A 19458-nucleotide genomic window follows, 5' to 3' on the forward strand; every position below is an offset into this window, starting at 1 on the left:
CTCAGTCCAGAGACTTTTGTCTAGTTACCCAGAACTAATGAATGTAAAATGAAAAGGAGGCCAAATCTTTTCATAAAGATTTTCAATTTTTCAAATGGATTCTCCTTTTAGGTTTCAAAGCCTGTCAAGAAGGGTAATGGCTCTGCAACTGTCCATCAGGCCAAGGTTCTGGGAAAGGTTGCCCAGCCCTGGGGCTGCCAGATGGGCAGGGGGCAGTCATCCCCTCTTGTCTCCAGACAGCTGCATTCCCCATAGGTACATGGGCTAGATAAGGGAACCAGTCCTAAGGGACTGCAGATGTCTTGATTCATGCCTACATGAAGTGTTCATTAACTATGGCACAAGCTGCAATGGACAGCTTGTGAAATGGGACTAAGACAGCAGTGAAGATATTCCAGAAGGTTGATAGTAACCAAAATGTGAGGAGCTGGAGGTCAGCCTCTTCTGGCAGGTAACTAGTGATAGGACTAGGGGGAATGGCCTCAAGTTGTGCCAGGGGAGGTTCAGGTTAGAAATTAGGAGACATTTCCTCTCAGAAAGAACAGTCAGACATTGGAACGGGTTGCCGAGGAAGGTGATGGAGCCACCGTCCCTGGGGATGTTCAAGGAAAGGTTGGACGTGGTGCTTAGGGACATGGTTTAGTGGTGGTAGGGTGATGGTTGGACCAGATGATCTTGGAGGTCTTTTCCAACCTTAGTGATTCTATGATTCCACATACAGTTCACTACATGGCTGCCGCACTCTGCTAAATCAAAATCCTATGTAACGTCAAATATCCTCAGATATATAAATTTGGTATTAATATACTAAACATTCCTTATGTGGAATATCTAAAGAAGCCTGGTCAGAGCATATTGGACTGGAAGGCAGCTTGGTCAGGAAACACCTCACCATGCAGTATGACCTTCCAGAGGGGGGTGGTTTACTCAAAACAACATGCAGGGCTGTGTAATGCAGAACCGTTTGAAATGGCCACCCTGTTGCAGCATCAGGGGCAGATGGGAAAGATACACAAAGACAGAGCTATGTGCATAAGGCTGGGTGCAACCTGCCTGCTAACATAAGGCCATGCGTTCACACAAGCAAAAGAGACAACTAGCAATACTCCTTTCTGACAATAACAAACCAACAACCTTGTATTAAAAATTCTAAATATATTTATTATTCAGTTACATTTGCTTTTCATTGCACAATTTTTTTTTTATCCCCATGTTTTACATTTTTTTACAAAGCTGTTAGGAGTTTTAGAAACTGTTAAAATGATCATGTAAGTCAATTTAGGCACAGTTCATTAACACATAACTACATTTTTTTCCACTTATTTCTCTCTGAAAATTTTATGGTTGCATTTGAGCTCCAAATTGAAACACATTTCACAGTCTACACTTTTATGGGCATCCTGTCTAAAAAAGAAGTTTTGATTAAGTAGTCTTGCCTTATCAAAGGTCTCCAGCAAAGCCTGAATGAAAGCAACTCCTTTTCCAGAAACGCTGAAATCAACACAACCCTAAGATGAGAACCATAGTGGCTGACCAATTTTTATGCTATCCAGACATAGCATGACAAAGAAGCAGTCCTCAAGGGGACATAAAAGTCCCCTGAAAAAAATTACTTTAACTTGGAGATAATTTAAATAATTTATTCTGTATGAAAATTAAGCAAAAAATATCCGGCAAATAAAACACACATGGTTACAGGGAAGGTGTCATATCACATGGACTGCTGGGGTTGTGTCAAGCACTTGCCCTTCTGATGACAAAGCTTGAAAAACAGTGTCGTATTCCTGGACTAAACTCAGTGAAAATGGCTTTGAAGTCTGAAGCTCTCAGGCCTGCTGGACATGGCTGAAAAACTGTGAGCTACAAAATTTCTTATCTAGCTGATCTCTTTGGTGAGAAAAAGCCTGATTGCTTCTAGTGTAAGATTCACGTTTGATTTAAAGCTGTGTCTGGGGTGAGCTGTTTTCACACGTCTGCATACTGCAGAGTGTGCACAGGGTGCAGGAAAGTCCACTCTAGAAGACTTGAAATGAGCTGAATTTTGGTTCAACGATGTTGTCGTAAATATATTTATTTATTTATTTATTTATTACAAAAAGAGTAGTGTTAAATAAGTGACCGATGCTAAAGGGCTTTTCCTGAAAAACATAACAGCTATCCCCCCTCTGTAATGTTACAGAGACAAAAATATTCATGACTTTTTAGCACCCACATCTGTTGCTGCTGTGTAGAAATGAATTAAATATTTTTGAAAGCTGGGTAAAGATTTTGCTGTAGAGAAAATGAGATGCCAAAGTCTTTGTATGATTCTCATATGGGAGCATTTAGTGCCCGTGAGTTCCCTCCTGACTATTGCTTTCAATGGTAACCAGAAGAGCATCTCACATGAGCACAGGCAGTGCCCAGCCTTTAATCCCCTTCATGGGGGAGTCATGTTTGCAGGAGCTTCTGATTATACAGATTTTTTAGTTTTATCTTTAACTTTGGGAAAAAAATCAGGCTTCAGGGAACCAGCGGGAAATACTACTCACTCCTACATGTGCCACAACAGATGTGCACAGTTACAGATTAAACAGCGTTTTCTTGCTCTGTCTGAGACAAGGACGTCTGCATGAGCTCTGCATTTGGGGCAAGGAGAATCATTCCCCCCTCGGGAGCTGCTGCTGCACTCAGACCCCAGGGCTGCTGACAGCACATTCTCTTCATGATCTGCCCCATCAGCCCGCACCCCTCAGGAGCAAATGAGAGAAGACCCCCAGACACCAGCAAAGCATGGGGGTGTCCATGCTCTTCCTCTGTGTAGCTGCTGACCCAGCTCTGCACAACAGGGACAGCCTACATAAATACAGTCACTGGTGCCAGCTCTGAAACCAAGGGTGGGACCTGCATCCTGGAGCTGATCTTGCCCTAAGCAAAAGGCTGGGGAAGCAGCAAACCGGAGAGCAGAGCACAGATGAGCGGGGCTGAAGGGCTTGGGGTGATGGGGAAGCCCTGAGAGAGGTGCAGGGGACTGAGCAGCACAGTCTGGAAGGGGGAGCCCAGAGACACAGGGGCTGCAGACACGGGACGAGGTGCCAGCACCTGGGAGCTAAGGAACCAGCAGCTGTGGGCACAAGGACATGCAATAATTCAGCAGCCAGGAAGGGCTGTTCATGGCTGGCCATGGTCCCACGATCCACCCGTCATCGAGACTGCACTTCTAGCACTGTTGCTGAAAGGTATGCAGCAGGCTGGGCGTCTTTGGTAGAAGGAGGGGAAGAAGCCACTGGCTCAAAGGACCTGGAGACCTGCAGCTTCTCTGGTGGTAAACAGCCCACATCACTGCCCCTTTGGAGTGGGACCTCCAAACAGACAATCCTCCTTCACCTATCGCCAAAGTGCTGGCCCTTGGCAGCCCCAGTGCAACCTCCTGCATTGAGCAGGATTATCCCCAGCACCAGGCCAAGGCAACTGCAGCTTTGGCAAGCCACCTGCTGCAGGGCCAAGTTGTGAGGCAAGAGGGGGGCATGAGAATTGCTTTGGAGTCAGCTGCAGAGCTGTCTCCCAGGGCAGCAGGACAGCGGTCACGAGAGCCATGCTGTTGTGTCTGTGGGTGGGAAAAGAAGCCAGCAGCTGCCTTCACTCTCCCATCCTCATGTCATAGGGGCAGCAAAACAGGTTGTGGTCCTAGAGCTTAACAGGTGGCTTCTCCAGGACGAGAAGAGCAAGATTTTCCAAAGTCTTACTACCATTAGTGCATGATATTCTGACATGAGTGAGTGGACAAGCAAGAGGACTCTGAAGAAGCTCCTCAAGTCCATCAATAATTGTGTGGTGTCGACCAGGGAAATGTGACCATCACGAGCCAAGGAAGTCCACGCTGCCTGAAGCATCAGCTTTTCCCCCAGACAAAAAATCTAGAAGTTCTCGGTAGGAAGTGGAGTCTGCTGCAGCTGTAGAGGTGCAAAGAGCTGCAGACCAGCACCCTCAGTACCTGCCAGTGCCCATGTGGAGGTTTCTGATCTCCAGCTCCAGCTGTTTAACTTGGACATCTCTCTGGTTTACCACCTCACGTAGTCTACGTATTTCTTCCTGTTGTCGGTAAAACATCTGCAGAAGCTGGAAGAAAAGACACATTTTACTTCCTTTACACTAAAGAAGCACAGACTGATCCTGTCAAGTGCTACCAGTCCTGCCACATCATTTCTGAGAAAAATGACATCTAAGGAGGGGGCTTTCAACCAACAGACTGGTCATCAGCAGTCTCCTGCTAGCTTGGGCTGTGAACATGAATCTTTCTCAGAAACATTTGGCAATGCTACGTCTGCTTAATTCAACAGAAAATACAGCCTTCCTAATGCTGATGAAATAGAGGAGAGTATTTGGGCTTTAGATTCCTGGATCTGCCACATCTCCAACTCTGACCTTAGGACCTTATCCTTCTTCCTTCTGATTATGCTCTTTTCCTCACTAGGTAAGATGAGCATGGCTTTTCACTGTGCATGCAGCAGAGCACCCAGCTCTGAAAGGGTTGCTTCTGTAACCTCAGGGGGCAGGCTCAGAAATGCGCAGAATAATATCATTTTCACACCACAGGGAAATTCAGCTCTGTAAATTCCTACCCTGTCAAGCTACAGATGTTAAAATCTTGCATAGTTGAAAAGGATGCCTGAGCATGGCTACAGGAAGAAAAGCCTTCCAGGGTTCCTAAATGCAAACAAGCTGCATGTACTCAAAAATGTCCCTGAGCTGCCAATGAGTATGGGCTTTCCAGTTACCACAAAGGCGTCACACTGGTCCAGGCTCTGCAGAATAAACCCTCTCTGGATTCTGCTATGTTGCGAATGGCACCTTTTTGCCAGCTGACTCTGAGTCTCCCCTCCCCCAGCCCCAACCCTTCAACCCAGGCCTTCACACCTCATTTTCAGTTTTTGGTGGTGGGCACTCAAATATGTCAAAGCCATTGGAAAGATGTGTTTGCTCCTTTTTTGGCAACTTCTCCCCCACTTCCAGCTGCTTTCTGCTGTCTTGGATTTCAGTTTTCTTCTGCATCTCCTCTGGTGCCATTGTTCCTCCCCAGTCTTGGTGATGGTCAGTAGTTTTCAGGACTTGCCCTGGCTCGAGATATTGCGGTAAGGAATTCACAGCTCCAGAGCCTGGTCTCAAGGACACCAAGAGAGGTCCTAAGGAGGGAGGCAGGTGACTTGTTAGCGCTCACAAACCACATTCAGAAACCTGCAGTAAGCAATTCTTTCAATCAACCTGCAGGGATAAACATGGAAGCACTTGACTGGAGAGTTTTCCAGAGTTCACAGCAGCCACTAAATTATTTCAGTCTACAGCTATATTTGTTACATCTCTCCTCTTCCTCCTTTCCAATTTCTCAGGCCAGAGGGCCAGCGGCATCTTACCCAAGCCCTGGGGAGCTGAAGGGTTGGGGAGCTCTCCATGTGCTGACCTTTGTTAATACCGTTCAGCCACTCCTGCGCTGTCAGTGCTGGCTGGGCTCCAGTGGTCAAGGGGTAGATGTCTTCCTGGTATGACTCCGACTGCAAGCAAACAAAGGAGTGACTACATCAGAAAAGTTTTGGTTCAGAAGGATCATACTGGAATGTGGTAGAGAAAGAAGCCTGTTTCACCTCAGCACGGGGAGTATGCCAAGAGCACTCACTGCCATGTACAGCCAGTTGACCTGAGAGTTAGACACACGAGCAGAGCAGATTGCTGAGTGTGTCTTGCAAAAGAAAGATGGCTACTACACGGAGATCTGATTTAACCAACCAAGGATAGCTGGCAGGACTGCCCTACTAGCTGACCAGCTTTGTGCCTCAGACAGGGAAAAAGACAATCCCTTGTTCTACCTGCTCTCCTGCCACCAAGCAGGCACAGAGAAGAGGCACTGCCCTCTTATTCACTGATATTTATCCCCGACACAGGCATGACCTGAGGCTCACTTACCCGTCGAGGCACAATCATGGAGATGGGCTCAATCAGGCTTTTAGTTGGGATCAGTTTGTAGAAACGGAAAATCTCACAAGCTGACACTTCAAGGCCTCTCTTTGGCATCATTCCTAGTGGGATAGCATAAAAGAAACAAGGTATAAATCTCCTGAAGAAAGTTAGTGTCATCCATCATGGAAAAAAGACCACCAAACAAAGGACCACTGAACAATAAGAGTCAGTGTGCCAACTCAACAGCAGCATGGTCTGAAATAATGACCCAAAACTGGCTCAGTGTCACAAGTTACAAGTAAAATTCAATCTTTTTTTTTCTGTCAGACCACATGGTTACACACAGGATTTGTGGTTCTCGTGCTGAACCTCCTGTTCATTACTCCTTCTCATGAACTGGAATTAGAGTGACCAGAACTGAGCAGATCTTGCAGGTGATGTCACAGGATTGTCAGAATCAGAAGTAACAGAGTTCCAGACACTTTAACAACACCAAATAGCTTATTTGGTCAGCCCAAAAGCCCTTCCAACCCACTATCCTCCTCCCAGTACTGTCCTAAACCAGAATGGAGTGTAAGGGTGTGAACATCTACCCTCTCAGCCAGCACCATATGTGTTTCAGGGACTGGATGGGCCACACAAGATGTCTAACTTCTTGGTAACCTCAATGAAAAATCAGTTTTCTTTCTCATGCACTTGTACGACCAAAAGCCTAGAACCATGCCAATGGCATTAGCAGAAGAGATTGCCTGTCCCTGTAAACTGTGTTTCACGGTGTCCTACAGAAGCTTTGATTTCTACTGATATCACGCACATTCATTAAGCAGTAGATTCTATGTGGAGGACTGTTGCTCCTTTTCTTATGCATTCATCTAAATGCCACTCTAAACTCCACTCCTCTATGTTGTATTTGGTGTGGACAGTATTGGGAAAGAAGCCATTGTTCAATAACATTAGCGATATTTTTGATCAGAAAAAAAGATGATGTGAGGGAGGTAGACTTGATATAGCCAGGCCTTTTAAAAACAGTTGTACACTTCCATTTCATGAAGTGATTTTTAAAAAGATTATAACAATAAAATCAGGATGCTGTGCACTGGAGGGAAACAATGGCAACAGGAGTTCAATGCTGGAAATCCTGGGGCAGAGTCCCAAAGGGCAAGGAACTCTCTGTACCTCCAAATGTAGTGTTAGACATACACAGTGACACTCACCAATTCCTTTCTGTGGTAAATGAGAATGATACTCCGTCAGGTAGTTCAAGTATGGTTTCTCAGGGCTTATCTCATAGTACCGTATATTTCCATCACCCTAAACACAAAGGAAATGACCGTGACCCAAGTTCTGCTATGCAGCATGAGGCTCTGAGAAGTATGTATGGCCCCAGATGCCATGCAAGGTCAAGAACGTAAGCACCTCCCATACAAATATTTACCCCTAAATTGCTGTGTGGGGAAGTTAGGGCTCTGCAGGGTACCTTCCCACAACAAACATGGCTTGTCTGCAGTAGAAAACATGGCCTGACACTGCAGCATCCTCAGACCCCACCCCATCAGTCCTCAGGCTAATGTGCCTTCGGAGCACCCATGACTTCGGCCTGAACTATGTTGGTGACACAACACAGACTAAGAGGAGAATCAGACCGGCATCTGCTGAACAAAAGGCACTTACCTTTCCAACAAGGTAAAGCATGTTTGTGTCTGAGTCATAGAAGGGAAACAGGAGCCCCGAGGAGCCATCCAGATCCTCCTCCAGTAAAGGCACAGAAAGGTCATTCTGGGCAGGACACAAGAAAAACGAAAGGCTAGAATCATCCATCAGTCACCTCAAGTCAGGAACACTTTACTTGAACCGCACCTTGAGGTGACAGGTGAGAGCAGCTCTGTGATGATCCTAGGCTATGACCAACTTCTCTGAGCTGTGGGCCATGCACAGACTTCCTCAAAGCTCCACAGGAGAAAAGCTAACGAGCTCTTGACAGAGTGCAGCATGTCAAGACATCACCAGGTACTTGGTGACATTTCAGGGGTAGATATAATAAGAAAAACTGTTTGCCTCTACCTGAAGGCCATATGGGCCACCAGACTCAGAAAGATGAAGGGCATGTCTGCATTGTATACTGAATTTCTCGGGTTCCCTTACTATCTCTGTTTAAGGTGATACCTTGACAATAGTGCACCACCCACCACAAGAGCAAGAACAGCCTACGGTAGCTGACAAGTCTCAGTGCTGCACTGTGAGAAGATGCGCACTGCACGGGCAAAAGTCCCCATCAGCCTTTTGCAGCTAGGCCTGGACGTAGCATACCACTGCGTGCCCAAGTCTGATACTTCTTGTACAAAGCCAACCCTGCACTGCTGAAGGGAGCAATTCAGGTAAGACCAGCAGTGCAAGACAGAGCAGTGAAACCCTGATGCGAATCCATGGTGTTACCCCTGGGCTCAGCTTTGTGGGGAGCCTTTGGATAGCAGCACAGCGCCCTGCCCCTCATACACAAAGAAGCCATGTCCAAACACAGTCAAATGGAAAATCAGAGACTTGGTCTACCAGCTTCATCTGGTACAAAGGGTGACAAAGGGTGATATTGAGAGAAAGAGACAGAAGGCTGTGCTGCAAAGTAGCTGATGCAGAGGGACAAAGTGATATGGTGAACAGAGGAAAAGCATCTCACTGCATATTAGGGGGGAAGAGAAGAGTTTCATGAGGCTAGGAACCATTGTAATAGGAAAGCATGTCTTGCAATTGACAAGTACCACCTCAATACTCCAATGTAAGGAATCACTGGAAATAAAATATAAAAAATAAAAAATAAAACAACAACATATTTTCCTTCCTTGAGGGCTTTGTTGGAGTATGTTTGTCTAGAATTCATTTACCTCCTAGTACCAATAACGATTTTGCCAATAAGAGCACTAAGAGCTACTTTTAGCTGGGAACTACAGTGACCATCCAAAGGTCCCTTGAATTATTTTTTTCCTGCAGTAGGCACAGCATTATCCGTGCTCTGGTGGATTTCTATGCGCAAAGCTTTGAGAGCTTCTTCAAAATTTGTGCTCAGTTAATAGCATCATAACAATAGAACTTATCACCCATTAAGAACTTGACAGTCACTTCTGAATTGCTGTTATAAACCAATTCTTGGGTATTTGGCAGGTGCAAAAGTTAAAGTGACAACAAAAGAAAGAAAACTGAAGATGGTATGGTAACAATTGCTGGTTCAACTCACTTGATCCCATAATGCAATTTGCCTATTATTCCACCGAGATGTTCCAGTAGAGAACAGCTTTTTCATGTTTCCAAGGAACAAGACTTTATTGACTCTGTGAGACTTGTAGTTGGCTTCCTAAGAAGAGAAAACACACTGCATGAGTAAGAGACAGCATCTTCCCTTCCTTCATTAAAAAAATGGAAGGAGAAATCACATCAAAGCAAGAAACCACCTTCCACTGCCCATGAAGCTTATCTGGGCTGGCTAAGGCACATCAGGCCATCTTTGTGTAGCTACATTTCACATTACATGACACTTCTAGCCCCAGAAGCCATGCACGGCCAAGAATGAAAGCACCTCCCAACAAAATATTTAGCCCAGAACTTCCATGTGGGGAAGTTAGTCACACCTGAAATATCTCCCCAACCTGGCTGAAACTACAGTGAGCAGGATTTCAAAGCCATCTGAGAGAAGCAGCCTAAACTCTTCAAGCCCACGCCCAAAAACCCAGTCAATTCACAAGAGGGAAATCCCTATTAGTGGTACTGTTGAACTTTCTGTGTACACAAATACACAAATGTGTGCAAATACCTCCAAAAGGCAGTCAGCATCACCTTACCAAGAAATGCAAAGTATAGACAAATGTACACTTGCATCCACCTGGTCACCTGATCTCTACTGGTCACCCTAAGGAATCCCACAGGAGTACCCCTAGACGACTGCAGAAGGGAACTATGAAAGCAGTGCACTTCAGGAAGGGTTTCAGGGAAAGAAGAGCTTGTTAGCAATATGCAGAGAACCTGTTGTCAACAGTGGCAGTAATTGTTTCATGAAAAGTAGAAGACAATACTACTCTCTGATGCCTTGGACAACACTGGGCACAGATCTGTCTTCTCTAATGGCATTGAGTCTACCCAGAAGAGGAAACAATCCATAGGTGAGATCAGCTGGACCACAAACCACCGAATACAACCTACTTGTAGGACTGTTCCTGCACGAGGTTCTATGACACGGATCTTTCTGTCCCGGCAGGCTGTGGCAAGGAGGCTGCCATCTGTGTTGAATGACATGGAAAGTATCACATCTTTGTGAGCATCGAGGATCTTCACTGGGTTTGAGAGGATAGCCTCCCTCGTGTCAATGTTCCATATCATTATCTGGGGTAAAAGAAAAAAAAATCAGACATTTGCTGCCCAACAAAGTGGGGACTTTGTGTACCCTCTTTACTTCTTCCTTTCTTCTCTATATGTATATGTCTTACCATCATGAGTTGCAGTTCTCCAGTATTTAAAATAGTTCCTGGTACTTCGAGAAATATATCAGGGACATAGTGTCTGTTCAGAACCTCTGACATTCTCTTTTCTTTTAGGATCACATTTTATACAGAAAAATGACCGGCATCGTTGCACGTATTTGCACTAGCACAAGAATGCCAAAGGTCATCTGTGGCATTTGATATTGCAACAGAAAAGAAGAGCAGAGTAGACTGAAGTTCATCAGAAGACTGGAAAATTATCCAGGCCTTTTGAAACCTGTGACAATGACCTCCTGCCTTTTGGGTCACTCAGGGATTTCCCCCTCAGGAAGGCTTCTGACCTCTTTATCATTAACTTTGAGCTTGAAAAGAAAACAAATTTCAAAACAACCTGCCAAACACTAAGTCCCGAGGGGAGGGCTTCAAAGAAAACAGACCCACCTTGTAGTCATAGCCGGAGCTGAAGATGATGTTTTCAGCAGTGGGATGCCACTCAATGAGGCCCACCCTCCGAGCGTGCCCAAGAAGTTCCTTCTTCGGACTGGTGATGTTTCTTGTTAGCAAGTGCTTAGGTATGTCCCAGATCTTAACCTGAATGGCACAGGATGGGTCTTTGTGAGATTAGTATGCAGGGTGATAATTCAGAATTTAACAGTAATTATTGTTGTTGGCCATGCTGTTAGCACATTTATGGAGAACTGCTCCCAAGGGGAAGAAGTAAGCCACAGATCTTACAGACACCAAACCACAGCACCTGCAGTTTTCTACCTTGGCTTCTAACAAACTTTGATCAGGAATGGGCAAATCTGAAATAAGACTTCAGCGAAGAGTCCCAGAAAGTATTATAGCAGTGACTGATGCAAGCAGCCATCCACTCAATGCTACCTGGTGAAAGAACTGAGAATGTCCCTGGTCAGATAATAACTATAGTACTGTCTGTCCCCTGAAAACTGCACAAATGCTAAATGTTTTGCAAACAGCACAAAGGACACAGAAGTCCACTCAGGTGGCCACAAGGTGGATGCCCTGAGCAGCCTGGGCAGCATAACACAAGAGGAGTTTTCTGTCTCATGACAGGGCTACCTGCAGCCCTGGATTCATCTGGAAGGGTGCTGCACGAACACAAGAGTAAATTCTGTCCTCTTGATGTGGAGGGAGACAATAGAGGTGGCCTGCAAAAGCAGCTGAACCTGTGCAGGCAAAAGAAAAGAGTCTTTCTTACACTGATCTTAGAAGCACAAGCCTTTAGGATGACAACAGATTAACGCTTTGGCTCAAGGAAAGTGATTCTACTTGCAAGAAATTCTCTAGGACTTAACCTGAAGCTACATGGAAATGCGCTTTGAATTAGGCAGCTTGTGGAAATTAGCCACAGCTGCCTGAGTCTCCCACTGCTTGGCTGATGAGAATCACAATATTCTATACCAAAGAAGGAGAGGCACAAATTCAGCAACCTGCTAGGAAGGATCACAAGCACCCTTCTTCTCACCGGTGTTTATCTCATTAAAGAATCAAGTCCCTCAGAAACATTAGGACTGTGGGGTCCAGTAGCCTCTAATGAACTTCCACAGCAGTAAGAGGAAACATCACACCCTACAGTTTCAACAGCTATAATCACTAAATGAATGGGGCTGAGAGAGGAGGAAAGGGGGAAATGGTGTGTGTTCACACTATGAGGAACTGCCTAGAATGAACCATGCACTCCCCATGCTATGAAATGGTGGTAAGACCCTGGCTGGAGTTTCAGGGTTCATGAAATGGCAGCAATTCTCATTCCTTAGTGGGCAGGAGAAGCAGGTCTTGGAACAAGAACTGCCAAGGCCAAGCATGAGCAACCTAGCTCACCAGCAGTCTGCTCCACTGCAACTTGAAGAAAACCTGACAAAGCAAAGTTAAGGACACAGAGTTAACTCTCCAGCCACAGGGAAGAAGATCTTCATCAAGATGAATTCGTACGTTCCTGATGATTTGCCAGAAGGAACAGAAGGGGCAGGAGGATGAGCTTGCTTCCTGCTCTAAGCTCAAGCTCTCAGCCGCAGGCCACTTTTCTTAGCCCCAGTCTAAGGCAGCAGTAGGAACTGGGAAGGGCACCGGGCATTTACAGACTGCCCACCCCCTCCCATACCCTAAAGTACCACTCTGCATGCTTCAGCTGTAGGCCACAAAATTTAGTTGTGCTATCACAATGGCACGCTCCAGAAAGGCTGGTTAATGACCAAGAAACCTTTTAGGAACCTGGGTGGTGGGAAATGTTCACCATCTTCACACAAGCTTGTGGCCCTCCTCAATGTTTTCAGGGAAAACCAGTGCAGTAGCAGCAATCAGATACATCCTCGCACACAAACCAAAGCAGTGCCTCATGCTGATGCTGAAAAATGGCAGGGGGCACCAGGCCTTAAACAACAGAGAGGAAAGAAGTGTTTGGCTCATATGTCCAGCCCAGTGGAAGTGGTAGACATCTCTGGGACCCTAAAACTTCTCATACTTATCGGGTCAGGACAGAGAAAGTGTTGCTGCAGTGGTGTCCCAATAGCTGTCCAGTCTGAACTCTGCAGGACAGGACAGGACAGGACAGATAAGACAGATGTTGACCCCATAGAGTGAGTCCTGGTAGACAAGAGAATAAATAAGACATGGCAGCATGCCCTGGCAGCAATGAAAGCTAGCAACATCGTGGTCTGGAAAAACAGGAAGATAGCTCCTAGATCAAGGGAAATGATTTTTCCCTTTACTCAGCAATCTTTAAACAACCACTGGAGTGCTGCACCCACTTTTGCACCTCCTAGTACAAGAAAGTAAAATAAACTTCAGTGAGTCCATTGGAGACCACCAGGATGCTCAGGAGGCTGCAGCACATGCCCTGTGACAAAGGGAGACGGGCTTGCTTGGCTTGGAGAAGAGACATCTTGAGAGGAACCTGATAAAAGCCTTTGGTACTAACAAGATAACAGAGAAAATAGAGCCATGCTTGCTACTGAAGTGCAGAGTAGGAGGATTGGATACAGCAGTCATTAACTACACTGGGAAGATTCTAGCAACATATAAGGAAAAAAATCCCCATGGGAATAGTGAAGAACAGGAACAGGTTGCCCGAAAAGGTGGTGAAGTTTGCGTCCTTGAAGGTTTTCAAGACTCAGCTCCACAGACTTAAGCAGGAGGTGGGGTCAGAGGCCTCCCAAGCTCCCTTTAAACCTGAATGATTCTGTAATTGTGTTATTTGAATATATTCTGCAATTGCAACAGGAAGCTTTGAAGCTTGTGCTCATTTCTCATCTGAGACTTAAAAGAGAGGTCGTGGTCATGATTTCCTGCCACAAGTCCTTTCTGAGACAGCATGAGCACCTGGCATTCCAGTTGGAAGATAAAATATAACCCCCGCAGGCAGCCCAGAAATTGAAAAACGTTGTCAAAAAAGGCATGAAGATCATAAAAAAAAAAAAAAAGGCAAAGAAAAGTCACTAAACAGGAAGGAAAATTCAAAGGTCATATATTTCCAATTCAAGAGAGGTTTCTGACAGAGCTGAAATGGCAGAAGATAAAACACTAAGTCAGGGCTGGAGGAAATGACAAGGGAAACCTCCCTGATTATGTCTGGCAGAGGGCATATATACGCAGTGGGAGAAAACAGACATGGGATCTCTGAAAAAGAGCACAGTAGTTAGATGTTCTTACTATCATAGGAGCCATAGGAGCCAACACCACACTTTCGATAAGCCACAGAAAGCAATTTTCCAGTGGGTAGATATGGGCTAAACTGTCCCTTACACACATGAATTGCATTTTCCAGTTCCTAACAACTAGGCTGCACCTACGCTGAACTAAGGTGTGTGACTGCATCTTACTTACATCAATTTCAGCCCAACTACTTATTGCCTAAAACATAAACCTGACTTAAGAATTTGATATCTTTTTATAGGTTTGTATTAGCATTAATCTTTGCATCTCTGGAGTCTTTCTCTGTTTTTGGTTGGAAAATGCTCATTTCGTTGATGCCTTGAGCAGAATAAAGTATGACACAGACTCCTTAACTACCCCATAACTGATCCAGCATGACTTTACAGAGTAACTCGGAGAGAATCAAGTTCAAACTTGCTACGTGGAGAAATGATCTGAAACAGCTGTCACAGATTGCATTGCGTTGAAAGTTTTATTTTGTAGTAAAGGAGGAGTTTCACAGTGATTAACCTTGAACCAATTTTACATTTGCATTCTTTCTCACACAAACATACCCCAAAAGATGGAAGCCCCCACAAAAACAGATCTTCTTCCTATCATGATTTTGATACATCATTTGGAAGGGATCACATAGGTCTGACCTCAAGAGAAATACAGGGATCTTACTCTGACATGGCTGTTCTTAAAGATTACATGCATTTTCACATCTCATCCCTGGGCCTCTTGGTTCTTTTCCTATTTCTTTCCCCCAAAAGCACATTAGCCAGGCAATAACATCGAGTATAAGCTGGGAAACTTACAGTGGCATCTTCTGAACACGAGGCTATTACAAAGTCATTGAACGGGTTCCACTTGATGTCCAGAACATTTCCTTTGTGCCCACATATTCTGGGATAATGTGGGTCGAGCTTCCCTGTCTGGAGAAAAAAAAAAAAAAAAAAAAAAAGAATCATGAAACCTCACGTGAGCCATGGAATTACAGGACTTTTTCAAGTAAGACACGTCCAGCTCCACCAAGAAACCTCTTTCTGCTTGTTATACTCCAAATGCTCTGGGTGGTCTCCTTCCGTTGAGAATGGGGTTTTGCTGTCCCTGCAAGGCAAATCCTGATGACATCACAGACAGGAAGGTAACGTGGTGCTGTGCAGACCTTCACAGTGCTACTGAGAAATCTGTACACGTACAGCAGAGGTTATATGTTATTATTTGATTCAGACACCAGAATAAAACTTAGAGAGGAAACACTTAGGAATGAATTGTATCTTCCAGATTTCTTGAAGATTTGGGGGGAGAGAAAATCTCTTATCTGTTTCTTGAGAATAAATTTCTGATAAGCAGGAAAAATGTTTTTGCTCATCATTTTTAGCCTCTTCAACTAGCTTTTATTTTATTATTTTATTTTATTTTGTTTTGTTTTATTTACTTTATTTTATTTTATTTTTAAGCAACAACACAAATTACAAACCCAGTTTTTCTTTCAACAAGCTATGCATTTCTCTCTGATGGTTTTCAAATCCAGTCATTCATCGCATTAAATCAGATTCAAGACTCTCCAAGAATAAGCCACGTTTGGGCAGTGTACTCACTGCTAACTCTCATGCACAAAGCGCACTGACTGCTGAGGAGCTTGTGCCGAAAGGGGGCTGTGTTGCATCAGGATAACCCCACGCTGCAATCAGCCTCTGCTACAGTCGTGTCAGTATGTCTGTTATGTGATAGAAAGGGTACTGGGGATATGATTAACATCAGAGCAACGCTTGCTCCTCCCTGTCAGGAGCAGGAGGAGCAGGAGGTGCTCCAGGAATGCAGACTTCTGTGCGAGAGCAAAGGTCAGTCACCTGAGGAGGCAGACATGGTTACAGGCCGGTCATCCTTACCTGCCCACTTTTATCCCAGCTGGAAGAATCAGAGAATGGTTTGGGCTGGAAGGGACCTTAAAGCCCACCCAGTTCCAGCCCCCTGCCCTGGGCAGGGACCCCTCCCACCAGACCAGGTTGCCCAAAGCCCCATCCAGCCTGGCCTTGAGCACCTCCAGGGATGGGGCATCCACAGCTTCTCTGGGCAGCCTGTGCCAGTGCCTCACCGCCCTCAGAGTGAAGAATTTCTTCCAAATCGTAAATCAAAATGAATGCAACTACATGCCCTTCTGGAAAGCAGACACTGTAATGGGTGTGCTTCCCACACCTCTCTGGAAGTGGCCCTTGAGAAGTTTGCCTCATAGACTGGGATTAACCTGCTTCAAACTGAACACCCAGCGGGCTTTGAAATGTAAAAGACTGCTTTTTTTAGACTACAGTCTAAAACAAATCAGTTTTATGACAGCAACAATACAAAGTGACTTAGGAAGGCAGAAGAAAAGAGATAAAAGGCCTTTAATAAGAGTTCCCCCACCCACGGTGTCCTTTTGCGGGCTTCAGAGCTTGGTTTCAAGCTCACAACTCAGAGGGCTGGGCAGCCAGCTCCACAGGGATCCCTTGATCCCTATGGGAGCTCCGTCCCCTCCCAAAGCTGGCCGCCTGTCTGCTCCATCTGGGAGACTCCCAGGCCACCCTGCCAAACTGCCACCATGCCATGCTGAGCCCCATCCTGAAGCTTCTCCGACCCTTCGCGGAGCCCTTGCCCTTCCTGCTGCCGGTCCTACCTACACCCCGTGCAACCCACCAGCTCTGGGACAGAGCAGAGCCCACAGCACATAAGCTGCCAACAAACACACGTGACAGGTCGCACCGTTGGTCTCAGACAAACACAAAACGCAGTGAGGCAACTGTTAAAATTCTCCCAGCAGTTTTGTACAGGGTAAATGATGGTGAGATTGGTCATCCCCAGGTCTCAGGTTCTCTCCAAAGACCACTAGCACCTTTTCATTAAATCCTGGCACAGCACGCACATATAGCCTCAGGTAAAGCCGAAAGGGTCATCACAGCTTTCACTTCATAGTCTTTGTTACCCAAGAGAAGGAAACTGAGTTAGTGTCCAGTAGGTCCCCAAAATGAAAGATGACCTCCCCTTCTCGCCTGTTTCTGATACATTCAAAGACTGGAGGCTGCAGAGACCTGGACATAAACATTTTCTTGCCTCTCAGGACTTTGTTTTCATCTTGCTATCTCTTTGTCTCAAGTCTGGTCATGGGAGAAGGAAAAAGGAAGGCATGTGTGTCCCCGGACTCATGAGATTTACAAAGGCACCCACTCTGTGCCAGGCACCAGACAGCCCCTGTGCCCACAGCTGCTTTCCTGGTGAGATGGGCTGCTGTTCCACCCAGCCAGCTTCAGCGAGGACCTAACTGGTCTTCATCAGGATCTAAGCGATATGTTCTGCAACAGAAGACTGTTTTCCAAGCGGTGGCAAAAATTCAACTAATTCCTCTTCAGGTAGTAGGCAAAAGCATGTGTTTCTAGGCCTGCTGGATGGGGGTATCTATGGCTAAGAGCTCTTTCTTTTGTTAAGCCCTACTGCTCTCCACCCAGCCTTGCTCCCAAGTTCTGTGAAAAGAAGAATGATACAGAAGGCAATAAGTGGTATTTCTTCAAGGGACGAGAGAGCTCAGCTTCCATGAGTCAGCAGGAGAGAAGAAAAGAGACACCGTTAAACCAGGGACAAGAGCTGCAAATCCAGCCAAAAAAAAAAAAAAAAAGGATTAGCTGTCATTCATGAGAGGGCAACACTATCCCAGACACAAGTGTCCAGACCAGGCTGCCTTCGTCTCCCTGGCAGCCAGGGGGACAAGCCAAGAGCCCGGAGTGCTGCTGGGGGTGACTGCCGCTGTAGGAGCTGGCAGCCACAAATACCACCACTGGGAGCACAAGCCAAAAGCTGCTGCTTTTCACCAGGTGGCACCAGTTCGGAAGAGTATCTTGGAAAAAAAGTAACTGGTATCACAGCACCCAGGCTCAGAAAACCCCTTTCTGTGGGTGGCTGAGACCACTCTCCCCCACAGCTTGTGTCAGGAACAGGTATTTGAAGAACAGCTGGAAAAAGCACAACACATACAGACCCTTTCCCTGACCCACCACCAAAGGTTAACCCTCAGGGGACTTCCTAACCTAAGGGAACTGCATCTGAACAAACACTGTTCGTGGCACGACTCCTCTCCATAACTCTGTCCTGTTTTGAGCCCCTTAATTCTTCCAGGCTCATCAGCGTCCTGGGCTGTGAGCTCCACAGTTGAACTACAAAAGCATCCACTCCTGCCTGCTGCCAGTGGTGTCCCTCCCCTTCACTACACAAATCAGGAATTCTCCCTACGCTTCTTCCCCATCCTGTTAACAGTTTAATGTATCTCGCTCCTTTGTCTTTTTTCCCAGACTAATCGAGGCCTAACCTTCAAAGTCTTTCCTCAAATGAAAGCAATTTCACATTTTCATTGACGTACTTTAACTATCCTTCTCTAGTTATCTCCTCTAGTTCTACTGTGCCTTTCACTTCTGCAAGCAGTATTTCAGACCTGGGTGGAGCATTTAAGCAGGTGTTAAGAATGGATGAACTGCTACTAAAGATGAGCTAAGTTGAGAAGAGGTGTCAAGACAGAAGAATTAATAGTAAGCAGTGCAAGCATCTTGAGCTCTTTTTGCCAACACTTTGAGAGCTGGGTCCCACCCCACATCCCACAGTCCCAGCTGCCTGCTCAGAGATGCAGGTCTGTGATAAAGACAAGTTCTTCAGCCCCAACAGATCGTGGTCGAGGGGGCAGAAGTGACTCAGTCAAGAAAAACAGGGTAGTGGTTAATTTTAGGACTGTCTCTGAACAGCACCAGCGGTTAAAGAGTTGAATAAACAAAGTCTAGAAGAGCCAGGAACTGCACTAGGCTCTTCAAGCACACCCAGTTCACTTTCATCCTTAGCAAATATATATTGAAAAAGTGGCATTACAATAACACCATCAATTAACTTTTAATTAAAGGCTGAACTTTTGCCTTTCATCTGTTCTGCCCTGATTCCAGGGAGATCATAATCTCATACTGAAGTTAATCCACATTAGTACATGCCTAATTCTTCTGCAGCAATAAATGCCAGACAGCCAGCTTCTCCCTCTCATCAGATCTGCAAGTCATCAAAACCCACAAACATGGGATTCATTTCCGAAAGGGAAGTTTTTTCAGCATCAATGTTTGAAGCTGAAGAGCTTCATTGTCTCATAACTGTGTCTCCATTCTTTCACAAAGGAGAAGGTAGTTAGAGCAAAATACACCATACTCTCCTCTGGTGACAGATGAAGCCAAGCCACTAAAGCACCTTTCAGTTCTTACCCTCCGTATCTACTAATTGCTTTTTGATTTGCAGTCTTTCCTGGGAGACAAACATCTGAACAGCACAGCTCCCGCTGATTACACAGGAAAGGCAACCGAGATACAAAATGAAGGAAGGTGCTGAAAACCTGCAAGCAGCCACC

General features: G+C 45.6%; 1 protein-coding gene across 1 annotated transcript in view; it reads right to left on the minus strand.

Moving 5' to 3' along the window:
* Positions 1-1135: 1135 nt before the first annotated feature.
* Positions 1136-19458, minus strand: part of CORO2A (coronin 2A) — a 51739-nt gene continuing 33416 nt past the window's right edge. The window contains exons 3-12 of the mRNA XM_066988683.1: positions 14870-14986; positions 10836-10985; positions 10117-10296; positions 9158-9274; positions 7603-7707; positions 7146-7242; positions 5938-6050; positions 5438-5528; positions 4897-5162; positions 1136-4098 (exon numbers count right to left, since the gene is read on the minus strand). Of these exons, the coding sequence (XP_066844784.1) occupies positions 3967-4098; positions 4897-5162; positions 5438-5528; positions 5938-6050; positions 7146-7242; positions 7603-7707; positions 9158-9274; positions 10117-10296; positions 10836-10985; positions 14870-14986 (1368 nt within the window). The 3' untranslated portion in view covers positions 1136-3966. The remainder of the gene's footprint in view (positions 4099-4896; positions 5163-5437; positions 5529-5937; positions 6051-7145; positions 7243-7602; positions 7708-9157; positions 9275-10116; positions 10297-10835; positions 10986-14869; positions 14987-19458) is intronic.

This window comes from Anser cygnoides, chromosome Z (assembly GCF_040182565.1).
Source record: "Anser cygnoides isolate HZ-2024a breed goose chromosome Z, Taihu_goose_T2T_genome, whole genome shotgun sequence".
In the NCBI taxonomy this organism is placed as follows: Eukaryota; Metazoa; Chordata; class Aves; order Anseriformes; family Anatidae; genus Anser; species Anser cygnoides.